The sequence below is a fragment of the Gastrolobium bilobum genome, unplaced genomic scaffold (genome assembly GCF_033153095.1).
Source record: "Gastrolobium bilobum isolate Gb01-03AN ecotype WA unplaced genomic scaffold, APGP_CSIRO_Gbil_v1 utg11686, whole genome shotgun sequence".
Lineage (NCBI taxonomy): Eukaryota > Viridiplantae > Streptophyta > Magnoliopsida > Fabales > Fabaceae > Gastrolobium > Gastrolobium bilobum.
Genome location: NW_026897523.1, coordinates 103489 through 128627, shown reverse-complemented (window position 1 = coordinate 128627; position 25139 = coordinate 103489). Strand labels below are relative to the sequence as shown.

The 25139-nt window shown below is 31.8% G+C and overlaps 3 protein-coding genes across 3 annotated transcripts; 2 read left to right on the top strand and 1 right to left on the bottom strand.

Moving 5' to 3' along the window:
* Positions 1–515: 515 nt before the first annotated feature.
* LOC133307647 (uncharacterized) lies at positions 516–7222 on the top strand. Its single transcript, XM_061508192.1, has 14 exons — positions 516–646; positions 803–876; positions 1610–1687; positions 2631–2706; positions 3082–3146; positions 3407–3508; positions 4037–4126; positions 4202–4276; positions 4358–4390; positions 4502–4582; positions 4707–4769; positions 5056–5118; positions 6145–6213; positions 6630–7222. The coding sequence occupies exons 1-14, from the start codon at positions 604–606 to the stop codon at positions 6828–6830; spliced, it is 1113 nt and encodes a 370-aa protein (XP_061364176.1). The 5' UTR covers positions 516–603; the 3' UTR covers positions 6831–7222.
* Positions 7223–9046: 1824 nt separating this feature from the next.
* On the top strand, positions 9047–11283 carry LOC133307652 (UPF0235 protein At5g63440). The gene is made up of 5 exons (XM_061508201.1): positions 9047–9221; positions 9311–9676; positions 10293–10381; positions 10677–10745; positions 10952–11283. The coding sequence occupies exons 1-5, from the start codon at positions 9107–9109 to the stop codon at positions 11009–11011; spliced, it is 699 nt and encodes a 232-aa protein (XP_061364185.1). The 5' UTR covers positions 9047–9106; the 3' UTR covers positions 11012–11283.
* Positions 11284–19065: 7782 nt separating this feature from the next.
* Positions 19066–20541, bottom strand: LOC133307655 (xyloglucan galactosyltransferase MUR3-like). Its single transcript, XM_061508206.1, has one exon. The coding sequence runs from the start codon at positions 20539–20541 to the stop codon at positions 19066–19068; it is 1476 nt and encodes a 491-aa protein (XP_061364190.1).
* Positions 20542–25139: the final 4598 nt, after the last annotated feature.

Sequence of the window (25139 nt, the reverse complement as noted above, 5' to 3'; positions counted from 1 at the left end):
ATAAGAATAAATTTCAATATTTTCCAGCACAGATATTGTTCATTCTGTCAATGTATCCAGTACATGTTTTGGGCGATAATCCTTTTAGGCTGATAAACATGATAAAGCCCGAATGTATTGTAGGTTCAAATAAGGCTCTCCCGACAAATTAAAATAAAATAAAATAAAATAGTATCTTGCAAATTTCGATCTTAATTTAACAAAAAAGAAAAATAATAGTAATAGTAATAAATTGGCCGTTGTCAAACAAAGCTAAGTGAATATTAATTCTCAAAAGAGTAAAATTACTACTGTGTTTTCACTTATTAATCATAAAACGAATAAAAAATACTTATGGAAGTGTTTTTTTTTCTTCTTCATGAATTATAGTTACGAATATATATATATATATATATATATATATATATATATATATATATATAAATAAATAAATAAATAAAAATGAAATTAGTGGTTAATAAATTTATTAAAACAAAAATAAATAAATAAAGGTGTGTGGGTTGTTGGAAAAACAAGAGGGTTTGTTGCGTTGATTATGAATCGAATCGCAACAGGGTAGAGTGCGGTAGCTGGTGTGTGCTACTGAGTATCAATCACCAATCCATGGCTCTTCCACTTGGCAAGCTCACCATTCTCGTTGGTGCAGGTTTGTTTTGCTTTCCTTTACATGTATCGCTCTGTTCCCTATAATTCTTCCTTTTTACAACTGTTTCCTTCCGTAACTGTAATTTAGCTTCATTTGTATATATGTATGAATTAGGAAAATTCCTTACTGACCCCATCACATGTTTACATACTTTAGGTATTGTTGGTTCAGTTATTGCAAAAGAAGGGCGCATACCGGATGTCTCTAATTTTGTCTCCAGTGCTTTTAAGGTTTATTTCTTAGAAGATCCCTCCCCTCTTTTGCTTATTATATCTTCAATTGCTTACATTACATGCGGAGGGGTCCATTTGATTTTAGAACTTGAATTTTAGGAAAATAGATAAAAGTTTAAAGAAAATTACTCTCCAAACGCTGACAGATATTACTAAATGGCTACATCACCTTCCCCCAGAAGAATTATATCACTACGCTTTGCTTAATTACAACTTTTTCTACTGCGTGATCGGTTACACAGCTGCTGGCAACCGTATCCCCACCACCATCCCCCACGAAACCCTTATTTGCGAGGGTAGAGGCGAGGAAAATCCTTGGACATAGTTTTATTCTTGTATTTTTGCAAAGATGTGGCTTCTTACATTCAAACCGGTGACTTCTCGGTCATCATGGAGCACCTTTACCACTGATTTGGGCTCGCCCTCTTTGCTGTCGACCGTATATATTATTAAAATACAAGCCATGCTAATTCACATTTTCATCTTCAAACATTTGCTTATAGCTTTTGATTTTTCTCTTTTTTGTTCTAGAGAACTTCATTCATATTCCTTAAATTTGTTTTGCACCTCAAAAATTGAGACTATGCCAATTTTATGTATGCTATTATACGCACCTGAGTCCAAATTCCATTAATATTTTATATTGTATGAATGGTTGTTGTCATCAATTATGACTTATTAATGTTGCGTAGTTTGCTGATTATAGACTGATTGTTTATTTGGACTCTAGGTTGTTTACAAGCAACTTAGGAACACTGATTCTACTCCAACTGTTAAAAAGCCACATAATGATGCTTTGATGGCTCAGGTGTGCATCTCCGTGATGGCTTTCCGTAATCATTGATGAGATTTTGATTATGAATAATTCTTAATGCAGTTAATTCTATTATAAGTTCAGTCTCATGCAACATGCCTTGAGCATTTTGCTAATCTTTAAAGATCTGAGCCTTATGCATATGGTTATATGCTTATATCAGTTATATGTATATCATAATGTTAAAGTTATCTTTTGATCTAATTGAATTGTTCATTTTAGTTTTGTTGTCTCATTTTTGTTTAGGTATGTCCTGTCCTTTCTTAATCTGTGAGTTCATACACTTAGTGTGGTTTAAGAAAATCTTGTCATTCCCATTGTTGGATATCTTTTGCTCTGGGTGGAAAACTCCTTTTTTCACTATCTGTGCTTTTTGTATGTCTGGAAGAATGACAAAACTGTATATTATGGAATCAAAAAACTGTAAAGCAACTTTGTAAATGCATTAACAGGATGCTAGTATTTTCCTTGTTATTTGTGAATCCTTGTATCCCATTACATAGGTGGATGGGTGTGGAAAAATTTGTGATTTTAGCTTGAGAACTTAGGTATTGTAAAATTACATTGTAAAAAAAAAAGAACCACTCCTCATTAAACTAAACTAGATCAGGGGTGGATGGAAGTGCAAGACAATACTTTAAGAAGCTGTATATTATTGTACCGTTATTAGAATATATTTTCTTTTCTCTTATTCAAGGCATCAAATAAAACATGAGTACATGACCATATTATGGAATGAGTAAAAAGTGTTAATAATTAAATAGCAGGATTGCTATTTTCCTTTCATGAATTGGCTTCTACTAAACATGCAGAATGATGTTTTTGTAAATATATTGAAACACATATCTAATGTTACCTATAAAATCCAGAGTGGTAGTTTCACTTTTTATAAAAGCTTGCAAAAAATTGAAAATGCTTATTAGACTTTGACCTACAGGTTAACAGCCTGCGGCAGGAACTGCAACTTCTTGCAAGAGATAGAAAAATCACTATTGTAAATGCAAGTGGAACAGGTTCTAGTTAGTTACTTTCTCTTACTCATCAAAGGAGTGTTCAGTTATTTCTTCAGTCCTCAGGGATTGTATAGATGCTGACATGTTAATCTGTAAATTTTGGGATCAATCAGGGGCACAGGGTAGTGTAAATATAGCCCAAATTTTTTGAAAAAAGCTTTTAAAAGTAATTTTTTAAAGAAAAAAACTATATGTAGTTTTTCTTTAACTTGACCTCCTAAGTAAAATTTTGTTCTACCTCAATGAAAATTCTCTAGCTCCACCCTAGGGATCAATGATTTTGATTGTAGGCCTTGTACACCATTGTCTAAGCTGAGAAAAGTTTCCTTTTATCATATTTTTTGGTATTCTCTGACTTGCTTTGGCAATGTACAGGTTCAAGAAAATATGTCACTGTGGTTGTTATTATTGTGGTAGGATATGGCTACATCCGGTGGAAGGTAATGTCTTTTATTCTTTGCTGGAATGTTTATTTAATTTAACTAACAAGATTCTGTAGTGATACATTCTTGTAGGAGGCTTGTGTGTCTGAATTTAAATGTTTGGTGCTTTTAATGAATTTTTTTCTGTTAATCCCACCTTCTTTTTCCCCTTATTTGTTCTTCACAGAGATAATATTTTTGTTAATATGTTTTGTAGATATGTTTATTCTTTTACTTCCAGCTGGTTGATTGAGTTCTATGCGTTTTTTATGTTTTAGGGATGGAAACTTCCTGATATGATGTTTGCAACAAGGCGTGGTTTATCTGATGCTTGCACATCTATTGGTAATCAGCTGGGTAAACTTTATGAATCAATTGAGGTAATTCATTTTTGTTGCACAGTAGTCAATCCCTAATAACGGGTTGGAATGGTGCAGTGGTCCGCAAGAAATGTTAAGACAGTCATCATTAATACTAAAAAATTAATAATCTTAACATTCTAAGTACTTTATTGGGTTCATTTAATTAATTAAAACAAATCAATAGTGAAATGCCTTATATATTAAATAAGTAACACTATACAATGCAAACTAGTACGATCAGAATATAATCGACCTTTAGTGCATATACCAACAGTAAGTGTATAACTTGCATTTATGTGTTTCATCATGATAATAGGTTTTGCTTGGATGGTTCCATTATCGAACCAGTTAATCTTTCCTGTGTTTCAAATAAAAAATTTGAAAAGAGCTTTCAGGGATTCTATCAACAATAATAATAATGGTTTTTTAAAATTTGCATTCTGCTAAATTAACTTCTCTTGCTCTTTCTTTATCAGACATTAGGAATAATTTTGATTTTTGGTTTACTAATAAGGTTGGATATTTACTTATCTGCAATGGTTGCAGGAAGCTAAGAAGAAGTTATCTGCTAGAATGAACCATCTGGATAGCAGTTTAGATGAATGTGCTGCCCTTAGTGAAAATACGAGGGAGGGGGTGAGTAAAGAATTTAGGATGTATGATTTTGGCTTCTTGGTTGCTTAAAAAATAATAGAATATCTTCTGTAATAGATCTCTGCAATACAACGGGAAACAGATACAATAAGTGGAGATTTCCAGTCTGTTTTTGTCGCAGTCCATGTTCTGGTAATTCAATTGCAAGAATGACTTATTTCTTATAATTTTTAGCTGGATTTGCAACTTATATCTGATTTATTTGCTTCTCAGGAATCAAAAATCAAAGAAATAGAAGGGAAACAGGTATTATGAATTAAATTTAAGTTGTTGTGGATTATTTGATTAAACATTTTTGGTTTATATTGAAGGGAAATGGTATTTTTTATATAAATGATTCTGTTTCTATCTGCTTAGGTGTCCACAACTGAAGGAGTAAATAAGTTGTGTCAAGTTGCCATCAGTTTGGAAAATAGCAGAGCCACTGAATGTATTCAGGCATGAACTACAATTTCTTTCTGAATGGATTCTCTCTGCTGTCTTGGCTTCAATTTTTGAAATTCAGATTCAGTTATCCTCTTTCTATTTCTTTACCCTTTTAATAACTTTTTTAATTTTATAGGCATCTCCATCCAGTTCTTCCAAGCCAGCTCTTGAGCTACCACCAGTTACACCTTCTTCAAGGGTAAATTTGTTTTTTTTTTTAGGCTCAATTATCAATGCAATTGTTTTCTCTTTTTAAAAGTATTATTATAAATTAGAAAAGGAATTTGATAATTTAGTTTGCTGTGAAGTAATGGGAACTATTGCTATTAGTTTAACAGTATATTTAGTTCATTGGCCAAGTAGATATTGAATTTAATTATTAGCCAAAGAAGCACATACAGACATTAACTGGCTTTTATATTTGAACGTCAATTTTCTCTTTCTTTGAAACTTCTTGTGCTAACTCTGTTATCTGAATTATACAGGCAACAGAGTCAGGTCCTTCTAGGCTATCTCTTGAGCCACCATCTACGACACCCCCATCAAGGGTAACTTCTATCATCATCATACAAGACGACAATATGGTGCATGTGTGTGTAGAAATAATAGTTTATACCATTGTTAGTCTGCAATCTTAATATTTCCTGTACATCTCCGATCATTCTTAGGGTTTGCTTGGTTGAGTAGGTGGAAAGTGGGAAGTTGGAAAATTTTGGATAAAAATCACTTATATTTGACTGATCTATTTTGTTATTTTATTTATCTGTCTAAGCCATTGTTTTGATTACCAACCAAAGCCTTTTCCTACTAGGTGGGGTCGGTTACATGAATCAAACAACACCATTGTGTTTTGTCTAAAACCTGTTCTTCATGGATGTTACTTTAATTTTCTTAGGTTATTACTTTCAAATGAATAAATAAACCTATTCATATGTTATTACTTACATATGAATGTCAAATTGTTTTTACATGCTTTCTTCAAGTTTGATTAAAAAGTATAGAAGGATAGAGGAAGACTTAAGAAAACAATTCAGAGAAATCATTAGAAAAGACCTTGCTCTTGATGGTTTTGTTGAAATTTTGGCTTTTGATACAACCCAATGTAGTCAATTAATCCATGTAGCCAACCCCATCTAGTGAGATGAGGCTTAGTTGTTGTTGCATGCTTTCTTCAAAGTAATAAAAAAGGGAATTGATGTGAGTTTAGGTGATGCCCATTTCATGTGAATAGATAAAATTATTTTCATTACTGGTTAACCATGGTGGAAAACCCCTTGTATATCATATTTTCCTTTCCCATCTATTCTTTTTACTAGCTTCAGTTTGTGAATATGGGGCTATTTAGTGTTTACCACCATGAATGGGTATTTTTCGCACTACTCTGCTATTGTTGCATTCATCAATTAAATCAATAATATAAAAATGGATAAAAAAAAAAAAAAAAATCTTGTTCTCATGTCTGGGCCAACTTTCCGGATGTGTAGTATGAGTCTGTTCCATTCACTGAAAACTTTTGCTGTAGTCTTGCTATTGTTTGTTGATTATTAGTTCCTACTACTTTTTCTTGTTAACAGACTGAATCCTCGCCTCCAACTTTGTCAACTGCTCCACCAGCTCAATTGTATTCTGCTGGATCTTACCAGGTTAGTGATTTTTCCGATTTACGAATTGAGGTAATTTACTTGGGAGGTGTGAAGAGGGAATAGTTGGTATTTGCGAAAAAATATCTAATTCTTTGCATTGTGCACATTTTAAGAGAACTGGTAGTACTGTATAATTTTGTGGTGACATAGTCGTCTTGTTTGTTTTGTTGTGTTCTTTATAGGTGATTTTTTTTCCCTACAAATTTCCAAACGCATTTTTATTTTTAATGCCATACTTTTTGCTAGGAAAAGGTTTTTCTCCTTTTACCATTTTGATGGACTTTTAAGTGGTTCTATTTGTTTTTTCAATTTTTATTTTCTTGTTTTCGTTGTGTCTCATTCTTACAACGTAGACTTGTCATCTTTTGTCCTTTATTTTTGGACATGTGGTTACACTTGTGCGTCTGTCACTTCAGGGGAGCAATCGGATTTCAGAGGTGATAAATTTCACAAGCAGTCATGTAGATTCAAACAATTTTTGTCCTACAGGAGACAAAACCAACGAATCTAGTTCTGGCTTGTTTGGGCTTAGGTTTTCAGGCCTCTTTGCTCCATTTCTGACAAGAGCACGCAGTGCAACAGATGCAGTTGTGCAGCATCCTCGTTCAAGCAGTTAACAAAACCTTATTATTATTATTATTATTTTTATTTATAGGGGTGATCACCAATAAAATATAGATGATTGGAGCTTCTGTGGTTGGAAATCCTTCACCTGTTGGTGTGGTTGTGCAGAGGTACCACCCTCAAGTGCCAAAGCCAGTCTGATTAGAAAGGACTGGGCAGTCAATTTTGTAGAGATGCTCGTCATTTCAGTTATATTGGGAGTAAACAATGACTATTAAACTCTCCAATTTTCAACCGTGAAAGCTGGAAAGGAAAAGAGGAGGTGAAGTGGGGGGTATTAAATTTTGGTAAATTCGCTTGTTCACTTTACTATTATGAGTATATATATATATATATATTAAATGTCACGAGTTTTAAATATAATTTAAAATGATATTTGGACTGATTGTATTCTTCCATAACCTTTGAATATTTGATATCAGTTCGCGGGTATTTGACTAATTTTATGTTTTTTAATATATATATATATATATATATATATATATATATATATATATATATATATATATATACAGGGGAGGATATTCTTACACCGGTGTAAGAGTTAAAAGTTTTAAACTCAATTTTGACCATTGATCTACTTGCATCCAATGTTTCACATTACTAAAAAATTTGAGCCCTTAGATATAAATGGATCAAAAGACAAGATCGAGAGTGTAACTTACACCGGTGTAAAATGATCCTGACCCATATATATATATATTGCTTTTGCAATTTGATTTTGGGGTTCAAACAATCACTTTTAACTATTATGACATTTTTTTTTAATTTAGAGAACTTAGATGATAACCTAATGCAATATTTATTTAAATCAAGAGTACTGCTATTTATTTATAAAATAATTTTATAAGAACCGTGGCATGAATGTACGTTACCCATTCAAAGGTGGAGTTTTCAATTGAGAATTTATATATATATATAAAAAAAAAGTATCTAATGTTACTTTAGATTATTTTTTCTAAATTCACCGTAATGATATCGTTTTGGAATTGAAAAATTAAAAATTCAAATGATAAAGATTATTATAATTTTAAAATAAATTAAAATTATAAATATATCATAATTTGTTTTAAAATGATATCGTTTCAATGAATATTAGACAAAATTGTCTAAAGTAAAAAATGAATCAATATATAAAAGTTAATAAGTTTGTAATGATGTATGGTTGAGGTTAGAGAATACGTGAAAATAATAACAATGAAAAGAAAACGATGAGGGTAGAAGATGTGATGTGAGTTGAAAGGAGTATTTTAGAGTTCCAAATTCCAATTCTAAAATAATATTGTTTTGTGGTTCGAGAAATTTTTTTAGGATATTTTAAAAAATTATATTATAATAGAGAAACAAAATTTGTAAAATATGATATATATATATATATATATATATATATATAAATTTTAATGTTTATACGGTAAATGTAGATAAGTTATCTACATTCACTCCCAAAATGACGTCGTTTTGGGTTGAAAGATTAAAAAATTATAATGAAAAAGACTATTATAACTATGAAATAAATTTTAATTATAAAAATACCATGATTTTCGTCCCAAAACGACGTCGTTTTGGGTTAAATGTAGATAACTTATCTACATTGACTGCAGAAAAAATGAACTCATATATATATATATATATATATATAATACTTCTCTTATGTTGTATAAGAGAAGTATTATGTCCTACTCAAACAATAAATAGGAGAGAGAGAAAAGTTAGAGGTGAGAAAAAAAATCTTGTGGAGCCCATTTTAAAAATGTGAATGTAGGAAATAATTTTTTTTTTTTTTTTTTTTTAAGGCTACAAGGAATTGAACACAACACCCTACACTACACACACTCCACACCACTAGGCTAAGAAAATAATATTTCTCTTATGTAACATAAGAAAAGTAATTTTCTATGTATATATATTTTTTTAATGAAAAAATGTGTATCATTTTAAATGATACAAAATCATGCCATTTTAAGTGAGAGAAAAAAATAAATAAAGAAAGAGTGAGAATTTTTTTAAAGCTGCGAGTTTCGTCTTTTTAAGAGAATGAAAGGATGTCTTTTCCCCTTCTTTCAAATATGAAAACGTGTTTTAGTTCAAATCAAGGGAGTGCGGTGCAGTTTAGTTCCAATGATCCAATATATTGGTAAGTCTCTTAAGTGGACTTTTAGTGGTGTAGGCCCAGCCCAATGCGTGAGATTGAGATGAAGAGAAGAGAAGAGTAGTAGGAAGGGGAACGAGTGACTAGTGAGGTGTAGTTGTTGTGAAGGAGAAGAAAGGAATGCCGAAGAGGACAACGCATACATACTCAAGCGAGGATGCAGCTCCGGAGGGTCCTCACTCCGATCTCTTTGTTTATTACTGCAAACACTGCGGATCCCATGTCCTCATAACTGGTCTCTCTCTAATCTCTCTCTCAATTGCTTGACTTGATACCCAATTTCCAAGTTATTAATAATTTCCAAGTTGTTGTTGTTGTTATTAGATACCCAATTGCAGACAATGCCGAAAAGGAAAACTGACAAGGCATATGTATTGGAGAAGACAAAACATCTAGCGAGATTCAACATTGAAGAAGCAGGCAAAGTTCTCTTAAAACGAGGCGAAGGCAAACTGGAGAAACAATTCCGCATGAATTGTATGGGTTGTGGTCTCTTTGTTTGCTATCGAGCTGAACATGATTTCGATTCTTCCTCTTTCATTTATGTCCTTGACGGCGCTCTCAGTACTGTTGCTGCTGAGACCAACCCACAGGATGCTCCCGTTCCTCCCTGTATATCTCAGCTTGAAGGAGGACTTGTTCAAGTTGCTATTGAAGTCGAAGATCGTGCACAGCGTTCCGCAATCACCAGTCAGTAACCCCCTCCCTTTCATTACTCTTCTTTATTGAAGGATGGTTACAGTCTTACTTTTCTGTTTTAGAGGTCTTCAGTGAAATTGACAAGGGGGAAAGGAAAATGGAACAAATAAAAAGTAGGAATATAATGGTGGCATATCATAAAGATAAGGAGAATTGGTGAATGATACATGACATGTGTCTTAGAGAATAATATAAATCATTAAAAAGACCCTTACCCAACACCTTAAGATGTTAGGTTGAAGTGATTCTTTAGATGGTATCAGAGTTTGAGTTGAGTGACTACAAGGTCACAAGTTCGATCCTCACCGTCCCAAACAGCTCTTGCGTGAGGGGTGTGTTAGAAAATAATATAAAATATTAAAAAGATCCTCGTGATTCTTTACAAGATGAAAGGTTGTCTCTCTTGCCGTAACCATATTTTTCGGTCATTTTTATTTGTAACATCATTAGTACAAAGAGTTGCAACTTTGTCTACATAGTGCCATGCATGCATCAAACATCTATTTGTCCGTAAGGCATATATTTGGAGTGGAAATGCCTTATAACTTCTTGATAAAACCATGATGGATCTCGAGAATTAAATTTATATTTTGGTTTTTTGTGTCAGGAGTAAATGCTGACGATGTTCGAGTCACCGTAGCTGCTCCTGCTGCTCGTGGAGAAGCTAACAACGAACTTTTGGAATTTATGGGAAAAGTATATTTCTACCCTCTTCGTTTCTCTTTTTGTTGGGGGAGGCATTTGGCTCAGCATTAAGGTTGTTGCCTATGCCCTTGTTTTGTGGTCACGGGATATAGTCGCAAAAACAGCCTCTTTGTTCATGAGAGCAAGGCTGCTTGCTTACATATGATCCACCCTAAACTCCACAATGGTGGAAGCTTCGTGCGCAGGGTTGGCCTTTTTTGTTGTTGTAATTTTGTCTTTTTGCTCCATTTTCCCCCTCTGGCCAAAGACAGCATTGATAACTTAAGTCTACACTTTTTTGACGCAGGTTTTGGGTTTGAGATTGAGTCAGATGACTCTTCAGAGAGGATGGAATAATAAGTCAAAGCTTCTTGTGGTGAGTTATATTACTATCAAGTATACCTTCAAATGAAGTGTCCATATTATTATGAATTTGCATTTGGTCGTCTTCTTTCGGAATGATGCTAATTCTCAAGAATCCTTTTTAATCCAGTTATTAGCGGACAAAATTTATTTCTATTTCCCTCATATATAACTTTGTCCCCTAAATAATTAATATTGACCATTTGACACCTGTTTCAGGTGGAGGATTTGACTGCTAGACAAGTTTATGAGAAACTTTTGGAGGCTGTACAACCTTGATGCTGTTTTTTAGCTTTATTATGCATTGGGTCTGGTTTCTGGGACATAAGGGTTCTTGTGCATTTACCATAGTAAGCCAGGTTGAATCTCTTTTTTCTGCAAAACTCTATATTTTTTTTCTTAGTGATAAGGGTTCTTGTGCATTTATCCTTGCTCCCTGGACATTATGTGGGATCTGGATCAGATAAAACTCATTCTATGACCATTGATTAATCAGCAATTGAGTGCTCGAACCAAAATGAGATGTGATTAAATGTGAGAAACTGTTAAAAGTCTACATTGCAATTGAAAAGCATTGCTAACTATGACCATGTGCCAACACATGATTGGATATAGGATAAAAATCTACTTAGTTATGAGAGGAAAGCATCAACATCAATTATTGCGACATATTTATGTTTATACACCTGTTTAGTTGGGATTCACTAAAATATCGAAATTCATCTGGCAAATTAAATGGTTGTTTGTAGTCATATGATTCCCCCCCTCTTTTATAAATGCCAAAAATGTTTTACTGTCTAACCCCATTTGTGTAGTTGCTCAAGAGAAGAAATAAAGATGCAAAAACAACGTAAGATAGGTTTAATGAACAAGTATGGGTGCATCTGCGTGGAAAAATGGATGGTAATAAGTGTATCATCACTGAAAAAATACAAAACAGATGCAGGTTATAAAAGTTGGTCGCAAAATATTAAAATTTGAGTAGATAACTATTTTTACAAATGCATGAAGAGTTTTCTGTAAAATTCTAGCCTTTATGTGGAAAAAATAGAACTTAGCTAATATCTACCTGGCTTTACGAAAAATATAATATACACTAACATGCGGAGGAAAGATTGAGTTTGGAAGAAGTAATTTTCTTTTTCTTTTCCACGTGAATAGAATAATTTTAGATGCAAAACTCATGGCTTTTTGACCCTTTTGCACCTAATTAAATAATTAATAACCAATTTGCCCCTCCCCCAGAATTATACATCATCCTGCCCCCATTTAGTCGATTAAGTTGCACTTTTAATCAACTAAATGGGCTAAACTCAGAAATCATGAAACGCGAATTTTAGTCGACTAAAAACTCACCTTAATCGACTACATTGTTTGCACTTTTAGTCGACTAAGCACATTATTTAGTCGACTAAGCACATTATTTAGTCGACTAAAGATCGCGGAAAACCTTATATCCAGACCTCTCTTGGTCTCATTTTCATTATATTCGAATGTAAAACTCCTCCCTTGGTCTCTTTCTCTTGTTTGTCAGCTGTGAACCTTCCAATCACCCTTCCATTTCATCACACCACCTTTAAGGCATAGTAATTGTGAAATCATTGTCATTTTCCTTTATTTCTCAATTTTTTCCCCCAAATCCGAACCCAAAACCCTAAAATCCGACTAAACCAGTACAGGTTGCTCGACTAAATAACTGGTTTTGACACCCCATTCTGTTTTGCACGCATTTTTTTGGCACGGAACCAATCGAATATCAATGTACACGCATATAATGACTTGGGGAACACACTTTCAGGTACAAAATAGTATTGTACAGGTTATAAACCACGAATGTACATGTATTGCATAAATCTTGGGTTAGGGTATCCGAAACTTGTGTTCTTCATTTAACTCTGTTATGAGCACCTGTTCTGAATTTCATTGGACATTTTAGACCCGTTGGACTGTGATTAGACACAAAATGAAAACAAGAAGGTAAAAGATATTTGTTCCTTCATTTGGTAAACAAGAAAACAACAATAATTACGTAAACGGTTCACAACATGATGGGAACATCAAATAGTTCATTTCATAACCATAATATTACATAAACTACAAATGTCAAATAGGAAGACCGAAGTCAATTACATAACAACATACACTACAAACGTAAAATAGAAACATAAACCCTAAATCTAATCCTCATCCTCCTCGGACGCCGTCTCCTCGTCATCCTCATCTGACACATCAGCCCCCTGCCCTGCAACATCCTCAATCTGCTGTCCTCGTCCAAGCTCTAGACGAGCAAGCCTATCTTCAACACCCTTGAACCGTCCCTGTATATGTCTAAATCTTTCATTTCCCTTCTGCACGTGACTCTTCCTCCATTTTTTGTGTTTCAGCGCCATTTTTCCTATTTTCTTCAGCGTGGCGTTTATGCCCTTCATGACATCACGTAATGAAAACCCACCCTCAGGCTCAGCTATCTCCTGCTGGTCACCCTCATCATCATCGTCATCATCATCCTCCACCTCGGGCTCAACCATGTCTACAACTGGAGCAACATCAGGAACCTCAACATCAGCCGCACCTGTGAACTGCCACACTCCTGTTTGAGGGTTCTTTGTCATCTTGCACTGCTCCAGTAGACGTTTTCCAAACTTATGATTATACCCTGTGGTCTTCTTCAATGTCACATTACCCATGGGAACATCAAAATGCTCCAATATCCTCTGAACAAGACAAGCAAATGGAAGTGCACCCTTGTGTTTGGCCTTATACATCATCCAACAGATGTAGTGCCTCCAGTTCACCGAAGTATCATGTCGTATAGCCCACATGATGGGAATGTCATGCTCCAACACCCTGGAATGATTGAACGCTCGCGGAAACAGAATGTGGGTGATGACATAGTGTAGTATGTGAGACTCCACAGTAAGCAACCCCACCGTATAGGCAATGTGTTGCCCACCAACTCTTCTCTGCTCCTGCACGGCATCACCGCGTGTATATCCTGGAAGTATGGTTCCGTTGTCTGCGTCATATTCCACAGTCTGCGCAGAATCAAAGTCATACCCCAGTAACTCCAACCATACCGGAGCCGTCATGATGATCTCCACCCCGCAGACCCTAGACCTCAGCTCACCCTGATGGTAGCTGAGGTTATGGTAGAAGGCCCGTACATGCAGCTCAGAATATGAACATGACAGTTCAGCCAAGGTCCTGAGATGTGATTCCTCCAACCACCTCACAATGTTAAAACCTTCTTGTTCAAAAAAGGCTGTATCAAGTGATTTGGCCCCACAAATCAGTCGGTTAACAAAGTCACGGACAAAAGATTCATGAACCACCGGGTCATTCTCGAACAAGTATCCGAATGGGAGGTCGACAGCAGCGGGGTCTTCCTCTTGTGGCCTTGACGAAGACGGACGATCTTGTCGTAGCTTCTGTCGCCTCTCATTTCCAGTGCTAGACGATCTTCTACGGCCAGCCATGGAACAACTGTACCTCCTACAATGCAAGTGGAAACAAAAATCAATGAACAATAACAATATCAAAAAATTTAAAATTCAATATAAAAAACAAAACCTAATCCTAAAATAAAACAGAAACCCTAACCCTAACCCTAAAACAGAAACCCTAACCCTGAGCCTGACCCTAACCCTAACCCTAACCCTAACCCTAACCCTAGCACATCACAAAAACCCATTCATTGCCCTAACACTACAACCCAAACAAAACAGCAACATAAACCCTAACCCTAACATAACCCTAACTCTAAGCCTAAGGCACCACATCAACCCTAACCCTCACCCTCACAACAAACTTAGCACCCTACCCCTAACCTAAATCCACAAAACCGCAAACAGAAATCAAATGCATGGAGAAAAAAAAAAAAAAAAACTAAACTTAAAACCAAATGCAAGTCAGAATACGTTACCCCTAAATGTCGATTTCGCAAGTGTGAACCAAGGAAGCTTCAATCGCACCTTCAAGGGTTGAGATTCAGACTTGGTTGGAGAGAGGGGACGGAATGGAGCGATTTAGTCGATTAGGGTTTGAAAATAACCCCCTTTGCGAAATGGGGGGGGTTTTAAAAAACCTGATCTGCGACATTTAGTCGACTAAATAATGTGCTTAGTCGACTAAAAGTGCAAACAATGTAGTCGATTAAGGTGAGTTTTTAGTCGACTAAAATTCGCGTTTCATGATTTCTGAGTTTAGCCCATTTAGTCGATTAAAAATGCAACTTAATCGACTAAATGGGGGTAGGATGGTGGATAGTTCTGGGGGAGGGGCAAATTGGTTATTAATTATTTAATTAGGGGCAAAAGAGTCAAAAAGCCCAAAACTCATAATTCAAATCCTCATAATGCCCAAATAAAATTAAAATTTTCAAATTAAATTTTAAAATTTTGTTCCTAAATACAGAATAGTTCTTTTAACATCACTTCTTTCAACAACAATTTTACTGCTAAACAACATAGACCCTTATTTGGTAAAAAACTCTCGTACATGAATAAATGAAGATTTAGGGTCCATTTGGATGAACTTTTGAAAAGTAAAATAAAATTATAAGTTTTTTTAAAAATCAAAGTTATTTTTTGTTTGGATGCAATATTTAAAAACTACTTTTAAGTAATATATATATATATATATATATATATATATATATATATATATAGGCAGGATCCTTTCACACCGGTGTCAAATTTAAAGTTTGACACCTGACCTGAGAGCCGTTAGATCAAAAAATATAAATGGTGTCACATGCTTAGGAATCAGAGTCATTTATATTTTTTGATCTAACGGCTCTCAGATGAGATGTCAAACTTTAAATTTGACACTGGTGTCAAAGGATCCTGCCTCATATATATATATATATATATATATATATATATATATATATAGGGAAAAACATCTGAATGTTAAAATAAAAAAACATTTGTTTCTTTTGGTCATTTTATCAAGGGAAAAACATTTATCATTTTAAAAGATATAAATTTTATGTCATTTTAAATCTTAATCGTTGATTTTTGTCAATCAACGGTTATAATTTATTGGATCAAACTTAATGGGCCAAATTTATTATTAATTAATTAATAATTTTGACCCAATAAATTATAATCGTTGATTGACGGAAATCAACGGTTAAAATTTAAAATGACACAAGATTATATACTTTAAAAGAACAAATATTTTTCCCTTTAATCAAAGGATTAATGTTCTCATTTTACATTGAGAAATTTTTTTCATGCTATACACAAAATATATGAATCCTGCCTCGGCGACAACCCTTATGTTCGAATGGTTTGTTCACTTTCTCTGAACTTGAGAAGAAGATGGAAGCCAACTAAGGAAGAGATGGGTAAAATGGTCCAAGACGGTATTCCAGTTGCTTTTGCTTCTCCTTTTTTTAAAGAGCCAGGAATTTCAGCTTTTAAAAAAGAGATAAGTGTGTATCGTCTTAGAGTAGGTAAAATTGTATGCTAGAGAAACAGATAGATGATGAGGGAGAGAATGGACAAAAAAAAAAAATGTAAGTTTCACTTCTTTGTGAGAGTGAAATGACACAATTTTTTCACTTTTTTTAACTAACATTTAAATATAAAAAAAATGCAGAAGTACTTTAAAAAAAAACTTTTGGAAGAGAAAATTTTTATCCAAATGTGCTCTTAGTCATTGACAAGATATCACAATATGATTTCATGATGCGCAATCGCTAGGGTATAGATGGGTTGGATTAGGTTAGGTTTTAATTTAAATACGTCAGATTTATATAAAATATTTTGTTCATAGACCTATTAGTTTGAAGTAACCTAAATTATAAGCATGAACATGACCTAATCTATATTGAAAATTCAAAAGGTTTAACATGGAGTTGTTAGCTTATTTAAATCTACCAAATCCTTAATACTATCAAGAATTATAAAAAATAAATGAAATAATATTATTTTATTAATTAAATTATTTAAATATTTATTTTATTTTACTTTAACTAAAATAAGTAAAACGATATAAACCTGCTTCTAGGAATTAAAAACAAAAAAAAAAAACAAAAAACAGAAGGGTTCTTCTTAGCCTAACTTGAATTATTGGTATAAGCTATGGGTTTTATTAGTGTTATGTTACATGATTTAAGTGTTGTTTTCAACACACACAAAAAATTGGAGAGAGAAAGTGGAATGATGAAAGAGAAAGAAAAATATGTGGACCCCACCTCTTTAATGTGTGTAGGAAAGTGATGTTATATCATGTTACATGATAAACATAAAACCCATAATTTTAAGGGAAAATGTTTGTCCTTTTAAATGACACAACTTATATTCTTTCACTCTCACAAAGAGGTGAAACCCACACATTTATATTTTTTTGTCCACTCTCTCTCCTCCTTTATCTATCTCTTTCTCTCACTTAAAATGACACAACTTTACATCCTTTAACATTATACACACTTTTTCCTTAAATTATAGCTAACCTAAGACAAAATCATTATTATATATTGAATAATCTTTAATTAAGTAATTATATTATAAAATTTACTCTCTGTTATATTTGTAACTTTCTACTGTATATATTATATTTGTAAATTTTAAGTTACTTTAAAATTAGTTAATACTTTAGAGATATATGTTAATATTAACCGAATATATATTTTTAAAATGTATAAAAATAAGAATTATTTAATATATGCTTATTGTTATTAAACATTTATAAGATTTGGCATGAATAATTAAGATAATGGATAATTATAACTGTAATGGTTTGGTCGATAAAAATTAGATTTTCTATAAAATTATTGCATAGTGTAAAATAATGGCCCTGTTTTTAAAATTTTCAGATAAGCTCTTACTTTAATTAGAAAAGAAAAAAGAAACCGGAAAAACTTTTTTAAGCTCTGGCGCGTCGGTTAGGGATGTTCATCAATCGATCTAAACCGATTCAAACTGCGGTGACCGAACCGAAAAACCGATAACCGAATAAATCAAAAATCAAAAAATCAAAAACCGAAAAAAAACCTGCAAATTTTAATTGGATTGGATCGGTTTTTGGATGGTTTGATGAAAACCGATCCAATCTAAATCGATCCAATATATTAATTCCCTTCTATCTACTTGGGTCTTTCCTTAATCACAGCCTAAAAATTTCTAAACCCAAGACTCATTACCATCAACTAAACCCAAAAAAAATTTTAATTACATCTCATCAACAAAATTTTATTTTTGTAGATCTTCGTATCTCATTGCCAACAAAAAAAACTATATTATAGTTTACTAATGTTTTTGTATTTAAAAAAATAAAATTACAAAGCCAATATATACAAAAGATGTTATGTACACAATAATGATGAAATAAATTTTAGGATTTTCAAAAAACCGAAAACCGATCCAATCCAAACCGAAAAAAATTGGATTGGATCGGACCGAATTTGAAAAAAATTCAAATCGAATGGATGATTATATGGTCAAACCGAAAGGATTGAATCAGATGATTTTTGCTTCCAAAACCAATCTAATTCAGACCACGAACACCCCTAGCGTCAGTAACGTTGAGATGAGCCTCTCTCTAAATTAGGGTCTGGCTTGAATCTAAGTCACAATGACTAAAATGTCATTTTTTATCAAGTTTTTTACGTGAATGTCACGAGAATAATATTATTCTTCAATATGTCACGTGGATAAATTTATTGGGCACTATAGCGAACTCAATTCGTTGACGGTCACATTTCTAATGGACATCAAGTATTGTAGCAAACTGAATTTATTACGGTGCCTAACAAATTTACTCACGTTACATACTAAAAAATAACATTATTCACATTACATTTAAGTAAAAAACTTTAAACAATGAGATTTTAGTCGGTGTTCCTCGACAATGAAATTTTGGTCGGTGTTCCTCGATATAAGCTCTTCTATTCTATTCTTCTTGCTTGGATTGTTACACGTTCTCCATGAAAGCCTATAGATGTGGTGACATCACAATACTTTTTTTTTTTTTTTTTTTTTTTGGTATTCACAATACTAGTTTGCTCATAGTATGCATGACATGACACAACTTTTGTTTTTTGTTTTTTTTGGATTTGCCACGTCAACTGATTCAAAATGCTGAACACTTACTTTTCATCTAATCTATAACAATAGTAATTGAAACAGATCTCTAATAGAAACTTACTTTATTTTGACTTTAAATATGAAGAGAGAGAGAGAGAGAGAGATACAGGATGCTATGCTTAATGCTTGTACTCAAATATAAAGGAAATACATAAAAAAAGAAGGAACTAACAACATCTGGAGCAAGACCTTCCAAGACTTGACTCTTGTTGATTCCAAAATGACCTCCTCACCTCACTGTCACTGAGCATCCCCGTTTACCCCGAAACCAACAACAGAATCCTTGACATTAATTTTATTTATTCTCTCAAGAATTCCCTTAACTGCTATATCAAACGCATCTTCCAAGCTCCTCAGTCTAGAATTCGGATGGCGATATATTATTCTCGGAATAAGGCTTACAACTTGCTCTCTCAGGGCCAATACTTCCCTCATAGGGATTCGTGACAATGTCTCATTGATCGGTCGTCCTTTTTCCTCAACAAGATCCTTTTCTGGTATGAATACAGAGTATGCAGAACCGTTTTTGGGAAAATGCCACAAATATTGGGAATAAGCCGAATCTGGGTGAAAGAAAACAGGAATGCAACCCGCCAAAATGGAGTCAAACGTTGACCGCCTCGTATAGGAATCCCCCGGAGGCTGTAAACAGAAAATGGAACTCTGAAACACCTTCATAACACTCAGAGGATCATGACAATATTTTTTACCTAATAGTTTGCAGCTCGTAGATGATTGGCATTGTTTGATAATCTCACTTCTGATGTACCAAAAATGTGAATAATTAGAATTAGGCCTGGGAGCACCCACGAATGAAAATAGGTAAGGCCTCTTCACTCTTGTCATTCTTTTCTGCCACTCAAAAACCTCCACATCCTTGGAAGGATGGAAATAGGTTGGATATGGAATTGAGAATTCATTATCATATAATAAACTGAACTGACTCTGAGTTTGAGTTTGAGTTGGATTTTGAGTGGATTCAATTGGCAAAAAAGACATGTTGGTTGCTTCTGGCAAAAACATAAACTTGGTTCCCCAGTCAGATTCATTATCTGTTTTTCTCCTGAAATCCCAACTAATCCTCCCTACAGCCATGAAATGATCTCTGCCCCATTTTCTTTTCCATTGGGGCTGTTGTGCCACCCACTTCACTAGTTCCTTTGGAGAAGCATCTCTCGTCGAAACATTAGAGTCCCATAGGTACTGAACCACATCAAGGCCAGCATAATAGGGTACATATATTGCTGAAGCCAATGAAGAATCATTGGTTAAGCACTTGTAGTGCTTCATTATGTTATGGAAAATTACTTCTAGTGTAAATTGATTAGTGTCATACCAACTATCCTCAGACATCACCTTTCCATTTGGTTTCTCGGAAATCTTATGTCCAAGGCCTGAGTTAGAGACGTAAGGGCACATATCAGTCCACTTCATCAGACTGTGGCAACCCTTCAACAAATCCTCATTGAACCTGCCAGGAAGATCATAAACATATATATATTGGCCCCAACAACGATCCATATTATCGTTGACAATGGTGATGTTCTCTAAGTGATTGGTTTTTTCAGTTTCATTGAAATTGCTTGCTTGAGTATCACTGACAACCAAATAATCCAATAAAAACAATGTCAAACAAAATACAAAGGAGCACAGAAACACAAACCGCATTGGACCAAAGTGTTTGTCCATCTTCTGGTTATGAGTGTAGAGATTCATTGAAGCTAGCTAGAGTATATATGATATTGACATTGCACCCCCCTAAGGGGCAGATGGAGACATATTTATTTTCTAGCACAATTATTAAATTCAAGTTGTCTTTTTTTTTTTTTTTTTTTTTTTTTAGGTTTCAAGGAATTGAACACAACACCCTACACTACACACACTCCTAACACACACACCCCACACCACTAAGCTAACCCTAGTGGTGCAAATTCAAGTTTTGTCTTGTTCTGCAACTTTAACGTTTTTATTATGATATATTATTATATTATGACTTTAATTTTTTTATATCAATATTTTATTGTATAATTTTGTTTATCAAACTCCTTCCATAAATTAAAATGATGAATAATCTAATTAGAAATTAAAAATGGGATAAGGATTATTGAATGTTAATAAATAATTAAGGGCATGTAAAATTTCTCAATTATAACCTTAGAAAATTACCGCTCCATAAATCTTGGATTCGCTTTAGGAAAAAAAAAAAAAGATATCGAGGAGCCGATATTATAAAATTAAGTATATTATAAGAGAAATGATCCGTTTATAAATTGTTTTTACAAATTATACTAAGTATGGCCGGTCATACACTATTGATTGAAGTATGACCAATCATACTTAGTGTAGTTTGTAAACAAAAAATTTATAAATATAACCTTCTCCATATTATAATTTTGTTAAGGTTAAATATAATATATTTTTAAATATCATAAAGTTTATTACAAATTGAATTAATGTCAAATTTTTGTGTATTTTTTATGACAAAAGGAAAAATAACGGGAAGTTTGGGAATTAAATGAGGAGATTTTTTCAAATTGAAATATATAAATTTATTTCTCCAAAAACAAATATATATATATATATATATATATTATATATATATATTTATATGAATTTATTAATTAAGTCATTAATGTTGACACTAAGAGATCTGCCTTTTTTGTCTTAAAGTCAAACCCAATTAGAGATCTTCCTAAAATACCCATTTGAATATATGCAATAATTGTTAAAAAATTTAATTTTAGGATTTTGTTAACTTCAGAGTTGAATACGAATCACGCTTATTAGTTCTCTTAATTATTTATAGAAAAGCGTAATAATTACTTTTAAATAATTATGATTTTTCATTAAATATTTTTATTTTTATTTTTTAAAATGTAATAGGCAAATCATTTATTATTTGGGTCAGAGATTTCAGCCAAATACGAATCACACTGTTTTTTTCTTTTATTTTTTTTTTTGGTTTGAGTAAGTTCAAATAGTATTCATTTGACATATAAAAATAGTTCAATTGTCGTGAAAAGTAAAAGAAGAAAATAAATAATAAAATAGCCGTAAACCCTAGCACTTAAATTTAAATAGCATGAGGATCGACTTTCCCGTCCAGCCATCGGTTATACGATCCATAATAGCCACCGCCACCTCCTAAGTTCACTGCCCAATGATTCATTCACGTGATAACTGGTAAGTAAATCTTAGGCTAAGTGATAAACAACTTTATCGAAAATGAATTGTATATATAAAAAATATATATATATATATATATATATTTACAAACTTTTATAAATTATATTATGTTTGACCGGTCATACATTAATTAAAAATATATGAATGATCATTTTTAATGTAATTTGTAAACAAAAATTTATAAACGGATCATTCTTCTTCGTCACTAAATCACTTTTACTGCCTTCATATGTGTGTTTTTTTCATCAGTATGATTTATTCTTAAATTTGATCCTACCTAATTTCAAAACAATTTTTACTCAATTTATCAACGTGTAAATTTAAAAGCAATAAATTTATAATTTTAAAGAAATAATTTATCAGCGGATAAATATTTCATGTAATTGAAATGGAAATACATAAAAAAATCAATATAAAAACAAACCTTATATATATAATTGAAATACATTGTATCATTTTCCATATAATTGGACAAACAATGTAATGACATATTCTAAATTGATTTTATTACACTATATATTTTTTTTTTAATTGTCTATAATTTCATTCGGTATTATTTTCTTAAATTTTATTACACAACAAATCATAAATTTATTATTCTTTAATTTTAGATTTTAATGATCAGAATCAGTCTTACTGACTGAGACATTTATATATCAATTGATTTCATTATTTTATTTTACTTTATTAATTTATTTTTTAAAATGAGCTTTTTACTTAAGTTCTCGTGTTGGTACTTGTTGCATAATTTGTAAATTGTAATTAACTTTTAGGCTCATTAAGATTTTTTAATTAATTTAATACATATTGAAACTCAAATTAAATTTAACTAATTATAATTAATATTTTCAAATGGAGACATTTATTTCTTTATTTATGTATTATAATTTTTTCAATAATTTATCGTGTTGACACCTATCATGTTCCTCATTTATATTTTATAATTAATTAATATCAACATTCTAAATTGATATAATTTTTAAATTTATTATGTTAAATTTTTAATTGAAATTTTCATTGTCATTTTTTTCTTTTTTACTTAATTTCTTGTATTAGCAGGTGTCACATTTGTCATCAAGATTATTGTTTTTTAGGATAGGTTATTCTACCTACTATTTTTTCTGCCTACCTCTGCCTAACACCCTTCAACACCGTTAGATCAGAATCTCAAGAAGAGAAAGAAAGATAAATGTTAGTTAAGATTTTGATCTAACGGTGTTGGAGGGTGGTAGACAAAAAAATGGTAGTAGAATAACCTATTTTTTATATATATATATACAAATTTTTTTTTTAAGTCAAATGATTTTAGCACGTAACCTTTATTAAGTTGGAAATATTACAATGCCCGAGAGTTGTTGTTAATATAATTTTTATACAAGAATAAGAAATTTTACTTTCCACCATTATAATTTATTAAATATAAATATAATTTAATAAATTATGATGGTATAAATTATGAAAGTCAATTATTGAGATAAAAATAACTTATTATTTTAAAAATATTTATTAATTATGACGACTCGAATAACCCTGGAGTTTCAAAATCAGACCCCATACCACCACTCTTCTCCAATAATTCTTCTCAGGTACTCCATATTCACCTTCGTTGCCGATGATCCAAAAGACATTATTCAAAGAAATTTATTAGAGTTCACTCTTAAAGAAAGAAATAGAAGTTATAAATAAAAAATATAAACATTTAAATATATTAAATTTTTTTAAAAATAAATATTTTATTTTTAGACAATTAGGTCAGGATAAACTTTAAGAATATGTTTGGCTTTAAGAATATGTTTGGCTTTTTTTTTAAGTTAAAAATTACTTTTAAATTAAAACTAGAAATAAGTGTTTAAAAAAATTAAAAGTTGTTTGATTATTATATAAAAAATTATATATAAATTATTTTAAAATTAAAACTAAAAATAATTTGTTTAGTAAAGTAACATTTAACTTTTTTTTTAAAAAGCTTCTGTATATTTTTTTTAAAAAAACTTTCTTCATGAGAGTTTTTTTTTTTTTTTTATTCAGTATGAATTGTTTTTCTTTATGATAATAATTTTTATAAAAATATACTTGGCTAAGTTTATTCTTTAAAAAAATAATATGATATTCTACCAATTTTACTTGCTTATATCTAACATCGTTGGATCATAATCTTAATTAACTTTCACTCTTTCTTTCTTTTCTAGAGACTCTGATCCAATGGTATTGGAGACGAGTAGGTAGAATAGGCAGAAAAAAAAGGGTAGGCATAATCATTTATGAGTTTGTTTTTTCTAAAGTTACTTTAGATATCTTTATCTAATGTTCATCGAAACGACGTCGTTTTGAGGCGGAAATCATGGTGTATTTGTAATTTTAATTTATTTCAGGGTTATAATAGTCTTTTTCATTCTAATTTTTTAATTTTTCAATCTCAAAACGACGTCGTTTCGATGAACATTAAATAAAGTTATCTAAAGTAACATTAGATATTTTTTCTCATAATTTATACTTTAAAAATGAAAAATAAAAAAAGACAAATAAATACTAAAAATTTGACATTTATTTTCTCAACTAAATTTTCATAATGAGCACTTATCTTGCTTGATTTCATACGGAGATAAAATTTTAACTTATCAAATTTAAATAATTAATTAGCTTTTAAGGGAAATTAAGTTGTAATTAAGAAAACAAGCTCTATTCTTTTTATCTTGAACATGAATCAAACATAGTCGAACTTACACGTATTTTCAACCTTACTCGCCCATATGCTAAGTGATCGTGCCTCCATGATCATTTTTTCGTATCAGTTGCAAAATGTCAAAAAAAAATTCAGTTGAGCTCAAATTTTTATATTTTTATGTAAAAAATATGGGGAAAAGTATTTATAATTTTAAAGGATAAACTTTTGGATTATATTTACTGATTTTTTATATTTTCACTCCTCCACAAAACTAAAGGAGAGGGAAAGAAATAATATTATGAAAGAGAGAAGATAAAAAAAAGCATCAAAACACAATCGTTTCATTTAAAATAACATAAAATTTTAAATTATAAATATATTTCACAAAGAATATACATAATCTTTTTAAATTGAAGATAATGGCTGACTTTATAAAAATAAGATAAACAGTTTTTAGGAAAAT